Source organism: Manis pentadactyla, chromosome 5 (genome assembly GCF_030020395.1).
Source record: "Manis pentadactyla isolate mManPen7 chromosome 5, mManPen7.hap1, whole genome shotgun sequence".
NCBI classification, from domain to species: domain Eukaryota; kingdom Metazoa; phylum Chordata; class Mammalia; order Pholidota; family Manidae; genus Manis; species Manis pentadactyla.
The window spans coordinates 39,980,262-40,006,303 of record NC_080023.1 but is presented as its reverse complement, the minus strand read 5'-3'; the positions used below and the strand labels follow the sequence as shown (position 1 = coordinate 40,006,303).

At 38.0% G+C, this 26,042-nt stretch overlaps 1 protein-coding gene across 8 annotated transcripts in view; it reads left to right on the top strand.

The window, feature by feature from the left end:
- The window catches only part of CORIN (corin, serine peptidase), a 226,403-nt gene that overhangs the window by 132,549 nt on the left and 67,812 nt on the right, over positions 1–26,042 (top strand). For all 8 annotated transcript variants that reach the window (XM_036892587.2, XM_036892592.2, XM_036892586.2 and 5 more), the window contains one exon: positions 19,626–19,739. In XM_036892587.2, the coding sequence (XP_036748482.2) occupies positions 19,626–19,739 (114 nt within the window). The remainder of the gene's footprint in view (positions 1–19,625; positions 19,740–26,042) is intronic.

Below are 26,042 nucleotides of genomic sequence, written 5' to 3'. Positions count from 1 at the left end.
ACTGGATTTCTGAAATTATTGTTGTTAAGAGAATGGACAAAGTCAATCCTGAAAGAAATACACAAAGGACCTATTAGTAGTCCACAGTGCAATGGTCTATGAGGCTCATTTTTTGTGCCTGTATTTAAAATGCAAAATGATTTTTAAAGGATGTGTGATTTTATTTTAACACAAATACTAAACCACATAAAATACAATTGTTTTCAAATACTGTCACAGCCCTGGGCTCTTCCCACCAGTGTATTATGGACTCTGAGCTTCACTTTACTATGTGGTCTCCCTCTGGTGACTGGTAGTAAGAAAGGTACTGGCTTGCAAGTAGTCACCAGACTTCTTCCCTTTGGCATTTCACTGGAACTTAAATCTGGAAAGCATCTCAAGAGGTCTTCTATTCCATGGAATACAGATCAGGCTATGTATTTTATGTTTTGACCAATCAGCAATATGGGAAGCTTTCTTACTTTGACAAAAGTCAATCAATCAATCTGTGCCTTCTTCTTATGGCCATGTCAAAATCAGTTGTGACTTTAGGAAACCTAACCTGGTTTCCCTATCCCTGTGCCTCTCTTCAGAGTATTTTGGCCAGAATGTGTCTCTAAATTTTGACTGCAGTGTATTCCATCTTCTCTAGAAAGGCTCTGGGTTGAATGCAAAGCTAATTTAGTCCATGCTATATGTCTGTCACCCTTCTAGCTCTTATGGCTACAGAAGGAAATGAAACAGACAAAAATCACTGCCCTCACAGAGATTCTGTTTTATAATGCATATAATAGATGTGGTATATGAAGACATAAACCATAAAGTCTGATAGATTTGACTTCACATGTATGTTAAACTTTTGTATAGCTCAAGAGACTATGTATTTGAAAGACAAACAATGGCCTGAGAGATAAAAAATTAAAACAAAAGCAGCTCCAATAAATCAATAAGGAAGAAAACCAATAAAAGAATGTGCAAAACATATGAGTAGGCATCAGTTGTGAAGAACTTTTCATTTGTAATAATTGGCAGAAGTGGATTTCATGATTTCAGATTCACCCAGTTACAGACACAAGCAAAGAATGTCCTTTAGAAAAGAGAAGTCTCCAGCTGGAATTCCCTGTGCATCCCGGTAACTTCTCACAGGGGTAAGGTTTCAGGCTGAGTTCTTCCCTGTAGGTCACCAGGGTCCTTGTGCTGAGTGTGGCTGCCATCTTGTGATCCTGCTTGGGAACTGCATGTTCCCTACCTTTTTGGCAAGCAGGAGAAAAGGAACCTTTTCCCAGCTCAGTCCCTCAACCAATCCATTACTGGCCAATTGTATCATAAAATTTCCCAGGATGAATTTGAGCATATTAGATTCATGAGCAGAGTATTTTTAGACAAGACTACATCACTGCTCAAATTGCAGTATAGAGTTCATAGTGATAGACACACAGTCTTAGACCATCCATCATCGGCAGCAATGTCTTAAGTCCTTTCAGGAATAAAGTAGACCTTTCCTTACTTGACTCTGCGCTGATCTTCATGCCAGGTTACTTACCATCCATTTCTGGTCCCTGTATGTCTTTCCTAAAACTTCAGCTCCTCGTAACCTCTCACCTCTCCTTCTCTTGGCTCATTCTGTCCCTCTGATTGAATCACTATATCTAGTTCACAGGGGATATTATTTCTGTCTACCAGTACAGAGGAGCATGTAAATCTTGTGAAGATTTTGGAAAAAAATTAGCAATTTACCCCCTTCCTCTGTGTACCCAATCTTCTAGTCTCTGCAAGTCAGCAGCTATGACTCTGGAATGCAGGCTGATTAAATTGTGCTTATATTTAGTTTTAGGCAAGGTTGATTTTTTCCATGTTAGGTTTAGTCTGTTTGGCTTTGTTATATACAATCCTGGTAGCTAAGGACACTAGAAGAAATTTTATGTAGCTGTGCTGTGGGAGGCATACAGCGACAGAGGAGTAGAGGAAGCAGGGAAGAGAGAATTTTGGGTCCACCACTATGTAAACACTGTAACAGAACACAAACAACTTAACAACAAAAGTTACCTTTCCTGGAACAATTGATCTCCTTTTCTGTCTATGAACCAAAGAAAAGTTCGAAGTTCTATCCCCAGATGTTGTTACATTGGTTCCTGTGTGTGCTGACCCCTCAGAACTATGTTCTTTTCCAGTTAACTTGCTAACAAAGAATTCAGTGTCCCCTCCTTCCAGGTCTAAGTAGGAGGTGCTACATTGATAAAGTTAGGGAACGGGACTCTGTAGTTACTTGCAGGTTAACCCTTTAAGCATTAGACATTTTGTGAAATATCATCTTTCCAGCCTTAGTAAAGAGAACATACTGGGTGTTGCCAGATTCAGTGCCTCTATTCAGTCCTCTCTATCCATGACTGATCGATACCCTCAAAGACAGTTCCAAAGCAGGCGGGATTCAGAGAAAGGAACTGAAGCTCAGAAAGGTTCAATAACTTGCCCAAAGCAACACGGATAGCTTAATTTAAATCCAAATCCATACTTTCTTTCTCAAAGATTAACTTTGATTTTCATATCTCAGGATTATTCTTGTGAATAATTATGTTTCTGGTCTATAGATCCAGTATGGATATTTGAATGAGTGTTTATGAATTGATTTCCTTACTATCAACTCTTTTTCTTTTAATTGGAATAGCATTTAGGAATGAAGTTACTTGATTATTTTGAGGTGGTTTGAATTTGAAGGGTCAGACAGCTAGAAGTATCTGGGCTTTCCCACCCCTGCCTTGCCTGAACCAACAGAGGGTATACTGTCCCCAACGGGCTACTGCGTGAGGGCGAGTGAGTGGGGCTTATTGTTATCAGTTCAGAGGATGGAGATTGGAGAGGGTCTCAGGCAGAGCTCAAGCCTAGGGCTTCAGAGTCTTGGCATCCAGTTACTGGTTATCTGATCTGGAAGGTAAGTGAGGTCTTACAGTATCTTGAAGATCAGTGAGTTTGTAAGAATGATAATGCTTTGGAATTCTCTAAGTTACAATAATTAACAGTAGAGAGTAGGTGGGAAGGTAATACAGTACAGTCTTCTCCAAAAATAGTAATGATTTTTTGGACATTAGGGTAGAACTGTAATCTGTTCTTGAAAGATATTTTTTCAAAGTTCTTTTCACAGTAAATTCTAAGTATATATGTTGAATTTCTGGGCTTCAGGCCACACAGTATTGCAGAGTCATAGACAATTTATTCTAGCTTTTATATTGTCAATACATGAAATGGATTAAAAGAAAAGAAAGTAGGACTAAAAATAAATCTGGTTTGAGTTGACAATGAAATTCACCAATTATTAACTTATATAACAAACTCTGTCCAATTTGTATAACCCAACAAATAGGACAAATACCATGGGCTAGATCTTCAGACTGATTATATTTCTTCATTCATTTTTCTCCTAAATTTTCTCTATAGATGTTATAAGTTATACATTTAAAAAAGGTCTGGGAAAAGGGGCAAAGGGGGGTAAATAAAGGTCTGCAGAAATATTAATATGTGTAACTTTTCAGATACTACTATATTCATGCAAGAGACTTATTTTCTTTCTAAATCATATATATCCCTTTTATTTCCCTTATATATATGTGCATGCATCTAGCTTTTCTATAGAAAACACCCTACATATGTTGAAATTTGTCAAATGTAGTGTATATATTGTTCCATCATTATCAGTTTATGGGTAATAGTGAATAAATTGCAAAATATCATTTGAGACAGGCTTATATTTCGAAAAAATCTCAAAAATATTTTAAGGGCCATTAAATGATAATTACTTGTTTAGAAAATAAAGTGTTTATTTCCTAAAGGAAATTCAAAAAAACCTAAATGTTTGTGTAATTATCTCTAAATTTAGAAATCTCTGCATGCCTCATTGAGGGGGTAGACTGTAAGCATGCAATTTCTAAATTGTCCATGTTCTTTACAAACCTGAAGTTATGTTATTGCACTCATTTGCAGGAAATGATAAATAACAGAGTCCTGGTATACATCTTATTTTCCAATGACTTCTGACAAAATTACTTCAAAGTCCTAATTGGCCCTTTCAGACACTACAAATTGAGGGAGTAGACTGTATATCCTTTTAATTCGACAAACCCTGTTTGGAAGTTGTTTTTCCCTCCCTCCACTCCTCCTTTTCCTCCATTTCTTCCTTCTTTCCTTTCTCCTTCCCTTCCTTCCTTCTGGAATAAATATTATTTAAACAAAAAGCTTCTTTAGACTTCCATTTGGTGGTCTATTTCTGGCGGTGGCTGATCATAAAGCTTGACTTCCTGCTTTTATTCTGCTCTTTCTTTACTTTCCCCTCTGCCTAATTAGATTTAAAGCCTCCTGAGCAGGGTTTTGTCTAACTCTATATAATACTGCGATTTTACTTGAGATGTTGAATGATGGCATAGACCTGCTTTCCAAACTCTATTTACATTCTCCTATCAGACTGCCACCAGTTTCGGATCTGTTTTTGCTTCCTGATAATGATCTTTAGATAATTTTATGGAGAATGATTTTTCTATAGAATGACAGATCTTCCATCATGCTGTCAGACTGGCAATAAATATACTTAGTCCTTATTTTCAGGAATTTAAGCTGAGGGCCAGATGTCCAAGTTTATACGAATCAAAGAATAGCTTTATTTCAGAGTGGAAAAAAAAAGAGTCAAGGAGTAACTTGGTCTTGAGGACATCTAAGTGGGGGAGTTGTTTTGGACCTCCTTTGCACATTTCTTTAACAGAGATGGTTCCTCACTAATTAAGACATGTTATATAATAGGCGCTGAGGGAGTTGGAACTAAAGTGAGTGGACTGTAGTGAGGGGACTAGTTTTACCTTGCCTTTGCATCAGGGTCATCACCACAGATCTTAAGAGAGGAAGTCCCTCTGGCACTTTTTCCATTTTAGAATATCTAAATTAAGAAGTCTCTAAGTGCATATAGCCAACAGGCATTTCCTAACCGCCTACCATATACTACTTTGGAAGAGAAGTCTGTAGGTCAAAAGGTGCTAATAGAAACCTTTGCTCCCTCAGAAATGAATGAAAAATCTGTATCATAGAGCAAGCTACTCAGAAAGCCAGAAGGTCATGTGTTATCCCCTCTGCATTTGCAGAAAGGGGAGACCAGTATTGAGGATAGATGAGTGAGCAGATTGTGTGGGATCTCCCAGAGTGGCTGGGGGAGTAGAGGTGGAGGTGGGGGAGGGAGGAGACATCCTTGAGTCTTGAAAGGTCATGTAGCAGGGTCCAGTGCTCCCCTGCTTGGGGGAAGAGGCAGGATCTCAGAGAGGAATGGCTGTGTACATCCAGAATAGCTCATGTTGAGAATTGTGGCCCTGTTCCCTGGCATGGCACAGACCTAGTGAGGTGGTCTGACTAGCACGCACTCTTACAGCCTAGAATCATGAGCTTCTTGGCTGTTCTCTGAGGACTGAAAGCTAGCACGCCTTCTGCAGCTCTTCTGGGTTCCAAGTAAGCTCCTTGGACCCTTACATCACCCTAGGGAGGCTGAAGCCACTGCAAAACATGCCTGAATAATACTTCCAATCACCTTCTTGAGTGGGGAGGTGTGAATTAATTTGACTTAGAAAAATAAAATGATGTGACATTTCTTGCACCATAGAGTGACAGTTAGATCCATGGCCATGCTACCTTCCAGCAGGACCACTCTGAGCTCATTTGTGGTTCTGGGTTTCACCTCTTTCTCTTACACCTCATGATTCAAACCTTTCTTAAACTCTCCCATCCCATTCATCCTACACTCTTTCTTTCAAGTCTAATGTAATGAAAAGCTAAACAGCTCATAATCAAATTCAGCACTAAGTATTCATAGCCAAAAAATGAATTAAAATGTAATCTCTCTCCGATTTTAACTGAACAGTTAAAATCTTAAGGATGGAAGAGTTTTCAAACTTGTTTTTTTTTTGGCAGCAAACACCCATTTTCAAAAGGAATTTTACATGGACTCAAATGTATGAAGCAGACAAGAGTAGAGCTCTCTGGTTTAAGTGCAATAGGGGACTGAAGCCACCCTTTTAATGATGATGTGGTCCCAAAGTCCCCTTCCTGAGTATCCTAGAATCATCTGAGAGCCACCGTTTTTAAAAAAATGGGTAGGTGTTGGGGCAATGTTAGACACATCAACACAGGCCAGTGGGGAAGATTATTTTAGGCAGAAGGGTCTCTCATGCTCACTGTCCTACCATATACAAGCACATGCTGCTCAGAAGGCAGATTTGTCAGTGGGGTTGAGTAAGTATCCCACTATTACATAGAGAGATTTTAATATTTTATTAGCAGTTTATTCCCTTGGCAATTAAAAGAATAAAATTGTAGCTATCCATTACCTTCGAACATCCCAAGGAAAAGGAATGATCATCTAGTCCTGCTAGGCATTGTATAATCTCAGTCTTCATTTATTTATCAGACAAATATTTAATTCCATTCTAGACTTGGGACAGAGCAGTGAGAAAAATGGATGAAATGCCTTCTCTCAAGGAGTTTATAATCTAGAAGGCAGAGAGAGAGACAAAAAGCAAACAAATATATTCTGCTAATATGAATTATAGGAGGCATACAGAAACAGATGCATTTTGTTTTGTTTCATTTTAATCAGTCTGCAATTCTGATGATCTTGAGCATAATCACATTAGAAGTGACTGGCATGGTGCCATGTCTAATAGATGTTGAAGAAGATGAAGAGAATGAGAAGGATTTCTCACCTTGAAAGATAGATAATTCTTCTGAGGAAGCCACATTTTAGTGATATGATTAGAGGGACAGACAGATAAAAGACTGGATTCATTTTTAGAGTGTAAAAAATATTCCTGATATTGATGATCCTTCATTCCTGAGCCCCTGTATCTTCAAGAGTGGTCATTGTTTGTTTGACTCAAGCCAATATGTAAGCTGACTTAGCACCACTCTATGCTCCCTGCTAAAGAATGTACTCACACAAAGTCATTTAACAGAGTTTTAAAAACCCCGCTTCCTTTGTTATGTACCCCACTTGTTCTCCTCTGCAGCAAAGGAGTTACCTTTCCTTTCTGAGCTACTTCCTCTCCTCTTATTCTCTTCTAAACATACTCTAGTCAGACTTTTATCCCAACTCCATTGGAGCTGCTCTTATCAGGGTCCCCACTGACCTCCACATTACCAAACTCAGTTGTCACTTCTCAGTTTCACCTTACCTGGCCTCTCAGCAGCAGTTGGCACAGCTGGTCATCTCCTCCTCTTTGATGCCCTCTCCTTCATCTGGCTTCCGGGACACCACACGCACCTGCTGGTTTTCCTCCTACCACACTGTCTCCTAGCTGGCTGCTCCTCTTCCCCAGAGCAATTAAATGTGGGGATTAACAGCTCACCCCTCATTTATCTTCACTTCACTTTCTCACTAATTCTTACTCTTCACTATGTTCACTAACCATCCCCTTGGTGATCTCATTTAGGCATATGGGCTTTAAATCGATATGCTGATGACTCACATATTTATATTTGTAGTCCTGTCCTGTTTCCCAGACTTCAAACTTACATATCCAATTGTCTGCGCAACACCTCCACCTGGTGTCTACTGTATGTCAGACTCAATGTGTCCAACATGTAACTCCTGGTTTTCCTCCCAGCCTTGCTCCCCAGTAGCCTTCTTCATTTTAGTAAATGACAATTCCACTCTTCTGGCTGGCTCTAAATTTTAAATCATCATTCACTCTGTCTTTCTATCACATCTTTCGTCAGGTGGACCAGGAAACCCTCCTGACCCTACTTTCAAAATACACCTACCATGTAATCATGTCTCAGCACCTCCACTGCACCCACTCCAAGACGCCATCATCTCTTTCTGCATAATTTCAATAGCCTCCTAACAGTTATCCATCCCTACTGCTTTTCTTGCTCCTCTGGAGTATTTTCAACACAATAGGCAGAGAGATCCTTGAAAATATAAATGATTTCATGCTACTCTTTCCTCAAACCTTATAATGACTCCTCTTTATTTTGTTTGAGTTACAAAGTCCTCACAGAATTCCACATGGTTGGGCCCTTCCTTCCACTCTGCTTCCTCTCTTGCTATACTTCCCCTCACCTGCTCTGTTGTGGCCACACACGTCTCCCTGCTGTTCCCATACCTGCTGAGGGTCTTTACATTGGCACTTCCTTCTGCAGAAATCTTCCCCGAAGAGGTGGTCCCTCACCTCTTTGAGGTTGTTACTTTAATGTCACCTTTCCATGAGGCCTTGCCCGTGGCACCCTAGTTAATATTAGGACCTGTCCTACCCCACCCTCACGTCTCCTATGTCTCTTAGTCTATTGACTCTTCCTTTATACCACTATTGCCTTCTTATTTATTATAATAAATAATTTTATTTATTATGTTTATTCATATTGTTCGTTACTCTAGAATATAATATCTACAAAGCAGGGGATCTATTCTATATTCAATGATGGGTCCCAAGCTCCTAGTAGAGTGTGAAATTGGTTAAATAAATGAGTGAAAAAATGAGCAACTTAAGCTTTGTTGATTTTGTATGGCCAGTGGAGGAAGATTTCACCTCCTATTCTTCAGAAGAAAGCTTGAAATATCCCGGTAGATACTTATGTTTTACAAAGGGTCTTCTCTATGCTGTGCTCCTCAGGGAGACCCAACTAACTTTTAAATTCATTTCACCCCCGAGAGAGCACCCAGTGGCACTGGTTTCTGTCTCTCCCCACGGGGACCACTCCTTTCACACACACAGCTTTAGATACCCATCTGTAGACGTACCTACCCCAGGCATCTTAATGTCTAAGAAACGCAAGGGCCTTATGGTGAATATGATTTAGAGGGCATAGTAAAGACCAAGTTTGCCTATTTGAGCATGTCCTTGGGTTTTCCTCTCCTCCCCTCATCTCTTATCTTTCCCCCAAATCCTTTTATCAACATATTATGCCCAAAGATATAGTGGTCTCCCCAAAAGGAATTCTTGTATCAGCTGCTAATAGATTACACTTGCTCTTTTTCATCTACTCAAATAATTGCATAAAGATAAGAGTAATAGTGGTTGACAGTAAGTTAATTTTGAGCAGTATGTAGAAGGAAGGGGTGACAGGCTCTCAGCACAGGCTCAGGTGATGACTGACACTCTATGCCAGGTGAGCTTTCTCATTGGAGGCAGAGTAAAACCTGAGTTTCAGACTTTATTCAAGGGCTCAAAGACAGAGTGAAAGAAGCCTCTGAACAGTCAATAAGCGGTAGGTAATTCCTGAAAAAGACTCTAAACGTTAAAACCCAGAGAACTGAGAGCTTTTGCCAATATAAACGCTGCCCATAATACATAGGCAGAGAGAACCAAAATCGCTGGAAGCAGTTATTGAAAATCTAAAAGTTACCTCAGGGGTGGAGGTTATTTCAGCAGTCTGTTGTCAGAGACCAGAATAATGAAAAGAGCTGATTACACTTATGGGTATATACTCTTCAGAATTCATGGAAATCTGACATCCAGGTGATTTATAATTGTCTCCATCATTTGGATGTGTAAACCACTGTCTTAAACAATATCCCCTTGTATACCTTTATTGTTACATCAATATTAATCAGTTGTCACATGTGTAAATGGAAATCAACTTCGGTGGTGAAGCATCTTTATTTGATGAAAGTATGTTTATCAGATGATCAGTAGAACAAATGCTACATGAAGGTGGAGAGTTTTTTTTATTTTCTTCACTGCTGTATTCCCAGGTGCTAGAATAATGCCTAGCACATAGTAAACATCCAGTAAATATTTGTTCAATTAACAAGTGCATCTTCCATTGATCAATCTGCTATTGATTTAAAGTCCAACATATACTTAGAATTATAGATGATGCTAGCAGAAGATTGTATGGTGTGAGGATTGTATAGCATAATTTCTCCTTAGGAAATCTCCTTTTGTCATCTTAAGGGCTAAGTCAATAGGCTGTTTGAAGATGATTGTTATAAGACAGTGAAACTTATAGTTGAAAAACCTCAAGAGAAACTTAAGAAATTTCTCAGGGTATTTTCCAAAAACCCAGAGCTAACATGAACTGTCATCTCATCTGGTCTAATTCACCTAAAGGACAGACATTTATTTATCTTTTCTTTACAGAGGAAAATAAAGACAAGCTTGAATTTTTATTTGAACTTGATGTTCTTGAATTGATCACATATTAGGCGACTACACAGCTGCTTCTGTACTAGAAACAGGGAGTGGTTGCAGTGTGGAGGATTGGGCCTGAAGCCCAGACCTCACGATTCTTGTATGTTTTTCACCTTTTCCTAGCTACATGGTTTTAGATTATTGTTTTCTTGAGCACATGACACTCCAGTTTCTCTATTTGTAAAGTACCACTTCCCCTAAGGAAGTTGTGATAGAATGCCTACCTGTCTACTTTGTGGAGCTGCTTGGAAATTCCAAATAAGATGTGTTTGAAATACTTTGCCAGTTGAACAGTTTTGCACATATAAAAGTGGGAATTCTGAATACAGGTTAAGAAGTAATCAAATAGAATGTATACAAATTTTAATTTTATAAAAATAATATTAACATAACTATGAAATTCTAAAGAAAGAATAAGAATAAAGGAACAACTTAAAATTTCCTAAAACCAAGGGCAGCCACATCTCTCACTGAGGAATCACACAAAAGAAGTCAGTTTCTGCTGAATCAGCCAAGATAGGGGATATCAATAATCAAAACAATGCAAGCACTGCCATGGTTAAAATTTGATCCAGATTTCATATAACTATACACAAGAAATGGCTTTACTGGAGTAAAATATATAGGGTTTTAAAGATGAAACCGAGATGTGAGGAGCTATTTAATATTGAACTTCCAGCTACATTTCTTGAGGAATCATCAGAGCCATAAGGTGGGGAATGCAATAATTCTTCTGAGGCATTGCAGCTGCTAAAATGCAGACAGATGGAATTTCTGTACTCACTAGTATAATACAGAAACAGTATGACAGTAGGATAAACACTTATTACTTGAACATTTTCTCTTAACCCTGGAGAAAGGATATTGTGTAGACTGGCAGGTAAAAAGTGTTTTGGGTTTTCATTTTATATCTGGTTTCCCGTGTACTCTTTAAAAGTCTATACTTGTATTTATGGAAGTACAGTACCATGATGAATCCTCTAAAATTATGAAATATAAACATATTTCATGTTTGGCAGTTGAAATCCATAGATGTAATTTGTATTGACACTGAAATGATGAGGTATGATAGAAAACCAGGACTTTTGTTGTTGGTCTCATGAAGATGACACATGAAGTAGCATCAGAAGGAACTTATCACATTGATTAGTACTTAATATTCAGCAAATCAAAACTCTGATTTCTTTGATAGAATTGGAAAATGATTTATTCATTGCATTTTTTTTCTTTACTTTGTGGCACTATATTGTGCTCCATTGAGACTGAGGGACTTCTTCTCATCAGAGGTTAACTAAGAACCTCCTGAGTGCCAGCCACTCTGCTGGGGAACAGGAACATGGGAAATGTGACAGACATGGGCCTCACTACCCAGAGCATTCAGTCTGCACTTTTATGTATTTCTAATTCTGAGTTAAAATGTCCTATATTTCCTGCTTCCCTTTAGTTAGTTGAAAAGGCTCTTCTCATCAAGGAATACATGGTTCATGAAATGGTGACAATGAGCAGATAACTGACCACATAGCTGTTTATATTTTCTTTTGTGGACTAAGGGAGGCAGAGAAAGACAGAGAGAAGTTTTTCCAGGGTTGTATTCATCTACTGTTATGCTGAACTGGGAACTCATGAAAATGATTAGCTTTTTTCCCCCTAATTAAAAAAGTAAGATGTCACAAAAGCTGGTGGTTGTGCCCTAACCTTATTCTCTTCTATTGCCTCACTAAAGCCAGTGGGAGCACACAGTCCACACAGGGGACATTCCTTGTCTGACTGGCTCTGATGGCTGGTGGGGGGAGAGCTTGCATTCTTGGGACCCGTGGGACTGTAAGAATTAGAGAGACAGTTCTTGGCAGACTACCATCCACAGGACACTACATAGACAGCACAATGAAACACCTCCAGTCTTTCTGTGAAAAAGGCCTACTCATTTGTCCTGGAGCTGCTGCCTGAGGGGAAGACTTCAAGTTTTCCATATTAGAGGCTACCTAGTGCTCTCAGGGAACATAGGACAGGGAACACCATCTTTGCACTTTTTTTTTGGCCTCACTACAGCTTGCTGGTATCTCCAAAAAAGGAGATCATACACTCATCTGAAGCCTGAAATGTACCAACTGTCACCAGAGGAGACCTCAGATTTGGTCTGGATGTCAGCAGGTTTACAGTTGCAGTCCCACAGGACTGCATATATATATGAATACTTCAAAAGACACTGGCTAAGGGCTTGGATTCCAATCAGCCTGGTACTAGGTGCTGACTGAGATCCCTCCCTTTGGAACACTGACAGGTCTTGGTATACCCTCAACTTCTGGGAGCTATCAAGAATAAATTCAGCTGCTTAAACAATCACAAAGATTCCAGAGACAACCAAGAGCTAGTGAAAGGTTGAAAGCTAAGTTTTATCTTCTACAAAAAAAAAAAACACTCCTTCACATCTGGGAGAGGTAGCTGTTTCACCTAACATGCAGAAACAAACACAGAGAGTCAAGGAAAAAAGGAAATAGAGGAATATGTTCCAAATGAAAGAACAGGAGAAAAAGTCAGGAAAAAAACCTTAGTGAAATAGTGAAAAGTAATTTACCTAATAAATGTAATGGTTACAAAAATGCTCACCAAACTTGGGAGAATAATGGATGAACATAGAGAGAACTTCAACAGAAAATATAAGAAAATACCAAACAAAAGTCACAGAGTTGAAGAATACAATAGGTGAACTGAAAAATACATTAGAAGGGTTCAGTAGGAGACTAGATAAAGCAGAAGAAAGGATCAGTGATTGAGAAGACAGGGCAGTGGAACTCTGGGGAAAGAAACAGATATCCAGATCCAGAAAATACAAAACAAGATGAATCCAAAAAGAGCCACACCAAGACTTATATATTATATTATATTTAATTATAATTAAAATGTCAAAAGTTAAGAATCTTAAAAGCAATAAGAGAAAAACAATGTATGATGTACAACTTGTTACATACAATAACTTGTTACATACTCCATAAGACTATGAGCAGATTTTTTAGCAGAAACCTTGCAGACCAGAGGGAGTGGCATAATATATTCAAAGCACTGGAAGGAAAAAACTTTTAACAAAGAACACTCTACCTGGTAGGGTTTTCATTCCAAACTGAAGGACAGATAGAGTTTTCCAGACAAGCGAAAGCTAAGAATTCATCACCACTAAACCAACCTTACAAGAAATGTTAAATGGATTTCTTTAAAGCTGAAAAGAAAAGGCATTCATTAGTAACAAGAAAATATATGAATATAAAACTCACTGGCAAAGGTAAATATATAGTAAATACAGTGAATTAATCACTTATAAAGCTAGTAGGAAGGTTAAAGACAAAAGTAGTAAAAATAACTTCAACAATCAAGGGATATGCACAAAATAAAAAGATATCAACTGTGACATCAAAAACATAAAATGTGGGGGTGGGGTAAAAATGTAGAGGTTTAGAATGCATTCAAACTTAAGTTGCTATCTACATAAAATAGACTGTTACATATATATATATATAGGTTATCATATGTAAGCCTCATGGTAACCACAAAGCAAAAAGCCTATAGTAGATACACAAAAGATAATAAGAAAGGAATGTAAGCATAACACTATAGAAAATCATTAAACCACAAGGGAAAAGAGCCAGAGAAGGGGAGACTAACAGAAAAGAACTACAAAGCAGCCAGAAAACCACTTAAAAAATGGCAATACATACTTACTTACTGATAATTACCTTAAATGTAAATGGATTAAATTATTTAATCAAAAGAGACTGAAAGGCTTAATGGGTAAAAAAACAAGACCTATCTATATGCTGCCTACAAGATACTCACTTCAGATGTAAGGACACACTCAGACTGAAAGTGAAGGGATGGAGAAAGAAGTACCACACAAATGGAAACCAAAAGAAAACTGATGTAGTTATATTGTAATACTGAAGAAATACTAAGGACCATAAGAGACCAATTATACACCATATACATTATAAATATATAAACAATTATACACCAACAAATTGGACAACCTAGAAAAAAATGGATGGATCCCTAAAACATACAGTTTTTCAAGACTGAATCATTAAGAAATAAAAAACCTAATCTATCAATTACTAGTAAGGATATTGAATCAATAATCAAAAGCCTTCCAGTAAACAAAATTTTATAACCAGATGGCTTCACTAATGAATTCTACCAAACACTTAAAGCTTTGATACTTATTCTTCTCAAACTATTCCAAAAAACTGAAGAGAAGGGAATGCTTTGAAACTCATCTTACAAGGCCAGCATTACCCTGATACTAAAACCAGATAAGGACACAACAAAGAATAAAATTACAGGCCAATATCCTTGATGAACCTAGATGCAAAAATCCTTAATGAAATAGTAGCAGTTCAACAGTACATTAAAAGCTGTACCATGGTCAAGTGGGATTTATTCCAGGGATGCAAGGATGGTTTAATATCCTCAAATCAATTGATTGTGATGTACCTCATTAAGAAAATGAAGGATAAAAATCTTACGATATTCTCATTAGATGCAGAAAAACATTTGACAAAATTCAACACTCATTTATGATAAAAATTCTCAACCAAGTGAGTATAAAGGGAACATATCTCTATATCATGGAGGTCATGTATGACAAGCCCACAGCTAACATCATACTCAATAATGAAATCTGAAAGTTTTCCCCAAAGATCAGAAACAAAACAAGGATGCCCACTCTCACCACTTTTTTTCAACATAGTGTAGGCATACCTCAGAGATATGTGGGTTTGGTTCCAGATCACTGCAATAAAGTAAATACCACAGTAGAGGCAAATGATTTTTTTTGTTTCCCAGTGCATATGAAAATTATGTTTATACCTAACTGTAGTCTATTAAGTATTCAATAGCATTATGCACCTTAATTAAAATCAGTTTATTGCTAAAAAATGCTAAGCAAATCATAATCACTGATCACAGACACCAAAACAAATGCAATAATAATGAAAATGTTTGAAGTACTGCAAGAATTACCAAAAAGTGATACAAAGACACAAAGTGGGCAAATGCTTACAAAGTGAGGCACAAAGTTGGAAAAATGGTGCTGATAGGATTGCTGGACACAGGGTTGCCACAAGCCTTCAATTTGTCAAAAATGTAATCTCTGCAAAGCACAATAAAGTGAAGTGCAATAAAATGAAGTAGGCCTGTATGAGAAGTCCTAACTAGAGCAGTTAGGCAAGAAAAATAAATAGACGGCATCTAAATTGGAAAACAAAAGAAAACTTGTCAGTATTTGTAGACAATATGATTTTATGTATAGAAAATTCTAAAAACTCCACCAAAAACTGTCAGGACTACTAAACAAACTCAGTGAAGTTAGAGGGTACAAATCAATATTTAAAAAAACCTGTGTGTTTCTATACAATAACAATAAACTATTAAAAGAGAAATTAAGGAAACAATCCCATTCACAATTGCATCAAAAAAAAATCTAACCAAGGAGGGCAAAGCCTTGTACACTGGAAACTATATGACATTGATGAAAGAAATTGAAGAAGACACAAATAATGGAAAGATATTCTGTGCTCATGGGTTAGAAGAATTAATATTAAAATGTCCATATTACCTAAAGCAATCTGCAGATCAATGCAATCCCTATTAAAATCTGAAATTCCCACTCATCCAACACCAAATACAATGACGTCTTTTTTCCCCCTACATATGTGTATAACAATAACAATATTATACACAGCAGTAATAGTAATATAACTCCATTCAGTTTCCTGGACCCAATTTCATTGTGTGTAAGTATGTGGGAGGGGGTTCTTCCCACACACACTAACACCAAACAACTCTTGGGCACCCTGGTGTGAGAACTCAACTCAAATTCTGATGCTATCTGCCCGGAGACAGCACAAGATTCCCCAGGTTAACGGCTCTGTCCTACAAGACTGCCCTCTATCCACCACTCCAGACACTGGTTGCAAGCCCCATTCAGTTCCTGTTCTTCTGACCTACTGCCTACAGATTGGAAGTTCCCATGACCTCCCCCTTAGGTTCAATTAATTTGCTAGAGTGGCTCACAGAACTCAGGAAAACCCTATGTTTAACAGTTTAATAAAGGATACAAGTTAACAGCCAGATGAAGAAAGACACAGGCCAAGGTCCCAAATAAAGGAGCTTCTTTCCTCATGGAGCTTAAGGTCTGGCTCAGTGGCACGTGGAGGCATTCTGATTCCCCAAGCATAGAAGCTCTCTCCGACCGAGAAGCAGGATCCAACTGAGCAGAGCAGACAGCAGAGCAGTGAGAGAGCAAAACGCTCTTCTCAGGGGAGTTTGTGAAGGCTTCATTGCACAGTCGTGATTGATTAGATTATTGGCCATTGGCTGATTCACCCTCACTGCCCTTGGGTGGGTGGGGGTCCAAAAGTCTCTCATTAATATGACAAAATGCCTGTTTCACCTTTAAGACTCTGCAGTGTTTTCAGGAACTGAGGATGAAGACCATATATACCTGGGAAATATATATTTGGTCATATGAATGACCAAATATGTATTTTTATAACTCATTATATCACAAAATCCAAATGACATTTTTCCTTAAATAAAACAAATGATCTTAAAATTTGTATGGAACCACAAAAGACCACAAATAACCAAAGCAATCTTGAGAAAGAAGAACAAAGCTGGAGACATCATGATTCCTGATATCAAATTATAATGCAAAGCTATAGTAATCAAAACAGTATGATATTGGTCTAAAAATAGACACATAAATCAATAGAACAAAATAGAGAGTCCAGAAATAAACTCACACATATATAGCCAATTAATTTATTACAAAGGAGGCAAGAACAAACAATGGGGAAAAGAGAGTTTCTTTAATAAATAGTGCTGGGAAAATTGGACAGCCACATGAGAAAGAACAAACCTTATACCATTCAGAAAAATAACTAAAAATGGATTAAAGACTTGAATGTAAAACGTTACACCATAAAACTAGAAGAAAACATAGGCCCGTCTGAAAATTCCTTGGCATCAGTCTTCGTGATGACATTTTTGGATGAGACTATGAAAGCAAAAAGCAACAAAAGCAAAAATTAACAAGTGGGACTACTTCAAACTGAAAAGCTTCTGCACAGTAAAGTAAACTATCAACAAATGAAACAGCAGCCTACTGAATGGGAGAAGATATTTGCAAATCATATATCTGATAAGGGGTTAATATCCAAAATATATAAGACCTCATACAACTCAACATCAAAAAAAACCCCCAAACAATTTGAAAAATGGACAGAAGATCTGAATAGAGATTTTTCCAAAGACAACATACAGATGGCCAACAGACACATGAAAAAATGCTCAACATCACTAATCATCAGGGAAATACAAATCAAAGCCATGAGAGATCACCTCACATTGTTAGAATGGCTATTATAAAAAGACAAAAATAACAAATGTTGGCAAGGATGTGGGGAAAAGAGAACCCTCACATACTGTAGGTAGGAATGTAAATTGTATGAATAGAGATTTTTCCAAAGACGACATACAGATGGGTTTGACATACAGTATAAGGGTTCCTCAAAAAATAAAAATAGAACTACCACATGATCCAGCAATTCTATTTCTCTGGCTATGTCTGAAGAAAACTAAAACACTAATTCAAACATACATATGCATCCCATGGTCATGCCAGTGTTATTTACAATAGCTAAGATAGGGAAATGAAGTGTCTGTCCATGGATGGATAGATAAAGAAGTTGTGGTATATATACACAACGGAATATTACTCAGCCATTAAACAAAATGAAATGTTGCTATTTGTCAACATGGATAGACCTTGAGGTATTATGCCAAGTGAAATAAGTTAGATGGAAAAAGACAAATACCCTATGTTCTTACTTATATGTGGATTCTAAACAACAAAACTCATAGATACAGAGAATAGAATGGTCGTTGCCATGTGGAGTGTAGATGAAGTAGGTGAGGGGTTAGGAGGTACAAACTTCCAGTTATAAAAATGTCATGGGGCTGTAATATGCAGCATGGTGACTATAATCAATAATGTAGTGCATATTTGAAAGATACCAAGAGAGTAAATCTTAAAACTTCTCATCATCACAAAGGAAAATTTTGTAACTTTGTATGGTGACAGATGGTAACTAGACTTTGTGTGGTGATCATTTCATAGGGTACACAAATACCAAATCATTAGGTTGTACACCTGAAACTAATGTTATACGTCAATTACACCTCAAAAAAAGTAAGAAATGATCATTATAAGAGCATTTGTAAAATACTGAATAAAGTATAACGAAGAAAACAAAAATTACTTTTACTTCTAATCCACGGATACACAGTAACTGGATATACTTCTTTCTAGGCTAATTGTATTAAGCCTTTTAAAGAACTAAATGGTGTTTTTCTACTTAAATTTTCTTAAACCTTGTCCCAAGATATCAAGTATTTTCTATATGTTACTTCTGAATGGCTGTAATAGTATTCCTCATTACGGGGGTACCAGAACCTATGTCACCAGTCCCATGCTCTTGTGTAGTTGTTATTTCACTGTTTCCTAATTATAAACTGTGATGGTAGGAATATCCTTAAAAATAAAAACTTGCACTTATTCATGATTTCCTTTGTATAAAGTCCAAGAAATAAGATTGCTGGGTCAAAGGTTATGCACATTTTAGAGGCATTTGACACCCATTACCAAATACATAAGTGTATTTTAATACTCATTTTGTTGAAGTTTATCCTTTATTAATGATTTCCCTTAAAAAAATCTTTCTAGCTTTTTATCTTACATTTATTGTCTACCTTAATTCTGACACAAATATTTGTTGTATTTTGTTAAGAAAAAAAGCACCACAATACTGAATGCCAGGAATACCAAAGCACAGTCTTGTTAAGGAAAAAAGAATGAATATACTCTTAGCTAATGTTATTTCTCTTTCCTTTTGCCCAAACAAACCCTGGCATTTTATTAAGGCAAGTAAATATATTACATGTACAGGGCGGGTGGTCTCTGCCTGTATTCAAGCACACATCAATTGCCTCTTCTTACTATAGCTTTGTCTGTGCAATATTGAGTAGCATTTTAGAAGGTGAGATTATTTTCTTACATTTGTTCAATTAATAGCACTTCATTTTTGAAGCAATTTTCAGTTGTTAATAAAAATACTCCCATTTGGTATTTTCCCCACTTAAGTTGCACAATTAATGAGGCTACTCTTTTGTGCGCTGAACGTAAGTGCCTCTCACTCTGCAAGCCCACTGGTGAGTCTCTTTTGCTTTTCTTGGGCAAACATTCTGTGTTATTCCTTGGTAATTTCAGAATTAATGTTCTAGAGAGCCAAAGAAGAAGTGACGAGGGACCTTGGAAACAAGTCTGTTCAGTAGCAAAGAAAGGTTTCCTTTCAGTTCTTTACGTATTTCTCCTAATTTTAAAAGAGAAAAGAAACCCTTCTTACTCTGACCTTGTTTTCCTGCTCTTTTTCGTTTTAGTGTTCTGTGGAGGGGGCGAGAACTTTCTTTGTGCCAGTGGAATCTGCATCCCCAGAAAACTGCAGTGTAACGGCTATAATGACTGCGACGACTGGAGCGATGAGGCTCATTGCAGTATGTGACAGGCCATTCGGGCCATCTGGGGGGCCAGGGATTCCATCCAGAAGCCTAGAAACCAAGGCCATTCCATTGTCAAATCCTGACGACCATCCGCACTTGTGAAGCCTAATTTTAGTTTGCCTTTCTAAAGGGGGCAGAAGTGTTTATCTTCCTCCCATGTGACAGCACTGTGTTAACACAGCTTTCAAAGGCATGATTTCACTGGGAACTCAAGAGCTAGATGCCGCAGTGCAACAGATCAGGGATTGGGGTGTTTTTGCATCAAGTGTCTTAAAATTGGGAGAAGACATTTTGTTTATTTTGTTTGGGCGAATATTTTTGTTTTTATTTTTAAAGCTTTATGAGCATACAGGTCAACTTTTGAAGAAAGGGCATTCTTAATAGGAAAAATTTACACCCTCATGATTCTTAACGTTCATGACACAGTAGATGCAAAGCCTCTTCTTTATGCTTCCTCTCAAGCTGGAGCTCATTGGTGGCATTAACTTTTAAATCCATGAGTTGGTAGATTCAGCTGTAAACACCCTCAGTTTATTTACCATTGATTTAATTAGTTATTTTGACTGATATGGTCAGTAGTTTGTCCTATATTGTATTAGTCTGCTTGGGCTGCCATACAAAATACCAAAGACTGCATGGCTGCAAAATCACAGGCTGAAAAGTCCAAGATCAACATCTGACAGGGTTCAGTTTCTGGTGAGAGCTGTCTTCCTGGCTTGTGGGCAGATGCCTGCCACCTCCCTGAGTACTCCCGTGACCCCTTTGGAGGGAGTGGAGGAGAGAGGGGGAGAGAGGGAGAGGTCTTTGTATCCTCTTATAAGGGTACCAACCCTATTGGATTAGGGCCCCGCACTTATGACCTTATTTAACCTTTACCACCTCCCCACAAGCCCTCTCTCCAAATATACTCATGCTGGGCATTAGTGCTTCAACAAACGAATTTTGGGAGGTCACAAACGTTCTCTCCATAACAAATATATATTCCTATTTCAAGTTGTTTTGCACTTAAGCAACAGGAAAAAAAGGAAAAGTTAACCTCAAGAATACATTGCAGGGTCTGCATCAAAAACAGAATGAGATGCACTTGTGTTCTCATTGCTTTTTTATGGAATATGACTAGAAGTAGTTACAATGGGAAAAGCTGTGTTTTACTCCCTGTAGGAGTTGCCAAGGCTTTATAAGAGCTCACAATTGTTGACCTCAGTTGAGAGATTCCTCTGGTCTGTTGGCCAGGTAGACCAACTCTTCTTCCATCTGAATGGCTAGGATGCTTAGTTGTCATAACTTTTGAAAGTTAGTGTATTATGGTAATGTTTCAAGTCACTGTTTCCCAACTGGTGTTCTGGAGTAACTGAACCTTGAAAAATGCTTGAGAAGAGAAAAATTTGGGAGATGCTTTCAGATCTACCTCTTAAAGCTTACAATACACCCAGGCCCTGAGAAATCCTGTAGTTAAAAACACTAATTAATTTTGTTTAACTTGGTATTTCCTCAAAATCGTTTCACATACACCCACCTTTGTTTACTTACTCATTCATGCACTTATTTATTTTGCATAATCTCTAGTATCCTGTGGAACTTCAGTTATCTCTCTCACATTTTTAGAAGTGTTTTCACTAATATATTTATTTTTATAATTTGGAATTCTCTCTTCAGAGAAAGCCCATAACACTTGATTTACATGAAAAATATTTTTGTAGGATGTATATTTACATTAGGGAGTAGTGCTGTGGACTTAGAAGAAAATATTATGCAAAGCACCCTCTGTAGGGAATATAAAATGATTTGATAGAATTACATGCAATTTATGGGGATTGTGGTGGAGTCTCTTGTTGATCTCCCAATTATAGCCCATGTTCTGGCATTATTCAAATTCTACCTGTGCCTCCACTGCCAGTGGTGTGCCAGCACTGGCTTCATCATTACATTCTTCCGTTGCACTGAACATTGCACTTTAAACAGTAAAAGCTTTATGCTGCATTGGTTGGAATCAACTTTGAAAGAGTAAATTATCCTAGGCAGTGACTGAACAGAGAAGGTGTTACAACTCTGTCATGTTTTTATTAAGGTCCTAGGAGCCGAAGACTTTATTAAGGAAGGTATGGGCTTTCTTCATCAACACATTTCAAAATGCATCGGTTTGGTCCACTGTGGAAACACATCCCTTTCAGAATACTTGTCTACGAAAATGCTTAGCAAGACATTGAAAGCTTGGTTTATGACCTTAGAGGTCAATTGTTTATGATCTTATAAGGACATCTACTTCTGAGCTCTAACATGCAGTGTGTGCAGCATTTCAGCATGTTTATAGAAGGAGCCACCCTCCTGCGGTCACTGCCCTGCAGTGAGGACCAGTGTGAGTCTGCATGAGGGTGTGGATGCAGATGAGTGTGAATGCAGCCCGCAGATACTCCTGAGGCGAAGTTTTGCTGGGCGTCCCAAGGAGGAGTGGAAGGTTATGCTGGGTCCCCAGGGTTCTGGCAGGTACAGGAGGAGGAAGACTGCCTTCAGAGGAAGGAAGGGGAGGGATTTATTATTTGTGAGTTTCCTAATCAACTGTGCCAGAAGCATTTACCTGCATGATTTGATTTAATTTTCAGTAAAGGAGGTATTTTTCCCTTTTTATACAGATGCAGGGGCTTAGGACAATGAATGAATTTGCCAGTGGTGCAAAGTGCTAGATTTGAACCTAATCTTGAACATGTCTAAATCCAATGCTGTTTTTTCTGCACAGTGCTGCCTTGACTTACCCTTGTCAATAAAAGTTCAGATGTGGTGACTGATTACATTCTGATCATTCATATGATAAGAAAATTTTATTTTGGATGCTTTATTCTGCTTTGTTTGGGAGATAAACTTGTCTATTACAGCAACAATCCAGGCATCTGGAACTGTTTGCTGACTTTCTCCCCTGATTTTGTCATATTATCAGTTTCCTCCTTGGTATTTGTAGAATGAGCAGATTTCTAAACGCCACAGATTAGCGGTGTAAGTGAAAGATTTTTGAAAATTAAGAAACGTTTTCTTTTTAAAAATATCTAGCTCTATGACTTTAGGCAAGCTATTCTCTATCCCTGGTTTTCCTTGTGATCAAGACTAGATGCACAGTAGCATCCCCAGGAGGCCCACCTGCAGGAATTCTGATTAAGTTGATCTGGAGGTGGGGGTCCATGTAGCATTACTTTTGAAAAACTCCCCAGGGGATTCTAATTTGCAGCTGGGTTTGAAACCACTGGACAGAGGGTGTCTGGTATCTCTTTTGTTGCTAGCCATTCCATAACCTTTTGATTCTATAACCAGCTATAGAACAATGTCTGGTACATACCAGGTGCTTAGCAAATAAAAAGCAAAGACAAGCCTTGGGGAAAATGGTTGTCACAAGGCAAATAGTCCACACAGCACTCACACTGCAAAGTCCACACACTTTATGCCGCATAAAAGCACTGTCAAATAATTTTGGAAATCATTTGCTTGGAATTTTGGGTAAAATTTGTTGCTTATTTTGAGGACTGAGGTTAACATAATTATACTGAATTAACTAATCATACCAACTAATATAATTAATTATACTAGTCATCACACAGTGTAGTGATTAAAAATAAAAGCTCTTGAGGCAGGCTGCCTAGGTTCCTATCTCTACCATTTTACATTAGGCAAGGTACTCAATCTCTCTGGGCTCTGGTGTCCTTGTCACTAAAGAGGAAATAACAAGAGTAACTGTCTCTACAATTGTTGTGCAGCATCATGAATCACTGGATTTAGAGCACATAGCCTAGTGTCTGGCATGCAGTAGTTCTTGAAGAGTGGTAGGATATATGCTGTCATCTTTTTCACTGCACCTTCCCTCCCCTCTGGCCTCTCCTCTGTCCTGCACCTCTCACATCCAGGGTATGGAGGAAGCCACTGGAAGTCATGGAGACAGTGATGAAGGACAGCTGATACATTGTACAGGTGGTGGAAACACTGATGCACACAATTTTAAAATCAGCACTACGTGAAGCTGTTTTAGAAAGGAGACAACCCAAACTACATAACGTAAACACTGGTGTTCCAAATGATGTTCTGAATCATCAAAAATGACTGCATTTACTATATTCTTTGTACTAAGACAGGGAAACAAGTAAATACCAGAAATATTTCCATTAAAATAATAGAAAGATATTTTATTCTACATCAGAGGAATAAGCTTCAGATATTTGGGAAGTTCACTTCTGCTTGGTGGCAGTCTGATTATACTGAATCAATCAAATTATTGAATATTCTTGAATTCCTGCTGTGTATCAAGCATGCTCTAGGTACCTAGTAAATAAAAAGACTGTGAAGATGTGGTTTCTTTCTTCTTGAGGCTGTTAGTCTAATCAGGGAGTAACAGAGAGACGTCACTGGATGCGGTATTTTAGAACCACATGACAGAGGGGAGGTCACAGAGCAAAAGGAGATTGGTGTAAACACAAGGTAGGGGTGGTAGGTCCTCTGTCCTTGTCACAGAGAAGAGGGCAGGGTCACAAAGGCTGGGCTAGTGTAGAGGGAGCTGATGGGAAAGATGGGATTGAAGCCAGGCCTTGGACTGAGGTGATGTTTGTATACTCTAGGACAGTAATTTTCAACTGGGGGCAGTTTTTTTCCCAAGGAGACATTTTGCAATGTATGGAGACATATTTGATTGTCACATCTGTGGAGGTTGGAGGAGGTGCCACTGGCATTTAGTGGGGAGAGGCCAGGGATATTTCTAAACATGCTACAGGGCACAGGATAGTTCCCAGCAAGAAAGAATTCCCTGGTGCAAAATGTCAATAGTACTGCAGTTGAGAAATACTCCTAGAGCTAGAAGTCAATAGTCAAAAGAACCCATCAAGTCAAGAAGCCTAGGTAACTGTAATGAGCTGGACAACTATGAGCAAACCATGTAACATCTCTAATCATCTCAAAATGAAGGCATTTATGGGTAGAAATTGAGCAGCCGTACTTGAGTGTTGGGTTAAAGCAGCACGATTATGTTTATAGACTTACGGAGCCTGAGCAAAATGAATGAAGCTCTTGATAAAAGGTTTTCTGTTCCTTGGTTTTCTTCTTTAATGATAATTTTGAAGGACAAAAATTAAGAGCATGGGATGACAAACTGAAATAAATATGCACGAACTTTAGATATAACATTTTGTGTCAAGCTCTCATTAAGAAAAAAAGATCTTTATCTAGAAAAACTCTACCATTGGTTATGCAAAATTATGCCTGAATTGAGCAAGAAAGCAGCTATTGAAAATTTTGATTTGTTGGCTCTAAGTTGCCCTGACAACACCTCTTTTCAGTTCAAATAAACATTTATTTCAGTAAAAGGAGGCACTGTGATCTTTCTTATTTGCTATGTATTCTCAGCTGCACAGTGCTTCTGGTTAAGGTTTTGTGTTTACTAATCACATAGACCTTAGTGATGTAACAAGTTGTTTTCCAAATGCAACTAATTTTGGATCTCACCTCTGAAAATGGCTTCTAACCAAGAAAGTTATAACAGTGGAAAGTTAAATCTGCACCTGTGTGAATAATGAGGAATTTTGTTTTTATAATGCTTGAGTCATCTCCATTTATGAAATAATAAATGACAGTGTTAATTTTTAAAATATCCCCAATGATATTTTAGTATGAATTTCTGGGGATCCCAGAATGGGCCTCACACAGGGAACACATGAATCTATGGAAATTTTTGGTGTGTTCTCAGGTTAATCAGATTCTGAAAGGTGTGTTTGATTCCCTAGGCCTACCATCAAAAAAAGTGAAACGTATTGCTTAAAAAAGTAAGAAAAAAAATCAACTCATGCAGTTTAAAATCTGTCACCCCTTCACCCTGCCCCTCTTCAGGGAATGCAAGTACTTTTGCACTGGTGGTCAAGATGAGAATCCTGGTTATTGCTGATTCTAACATACTGTTTCAAAACTTTCCACAGGAGTAATTTTGATTAAAACCAAACAAAGCAAAAAGAAAAAGAACTTTTTAAACTCTCCAAGAAAATGTATATATCCTGATGCACAAATCCCCCAACTTCACTCAGTGGGCAGTAAAACCAGTCATAACCTTTCTTGATATTCCCTCTACTTGACTCAGCTAACAGGAGAGGTAGACCGACACAGTCGGGTGCAGAGTGGGTCTGGAGCGCCCCCTGGTGAGTGGGAGGAAACAGTACTGCCATGACCATGAATGTTGGTTTCTACAGATCCCTGATTCAGCCAATACACCAAGAAACAGAGTGTGGAGTAGAGAAAGAATTTTATTCAACAAGCTGGTAGGTTGGAAGATGGGAGGAC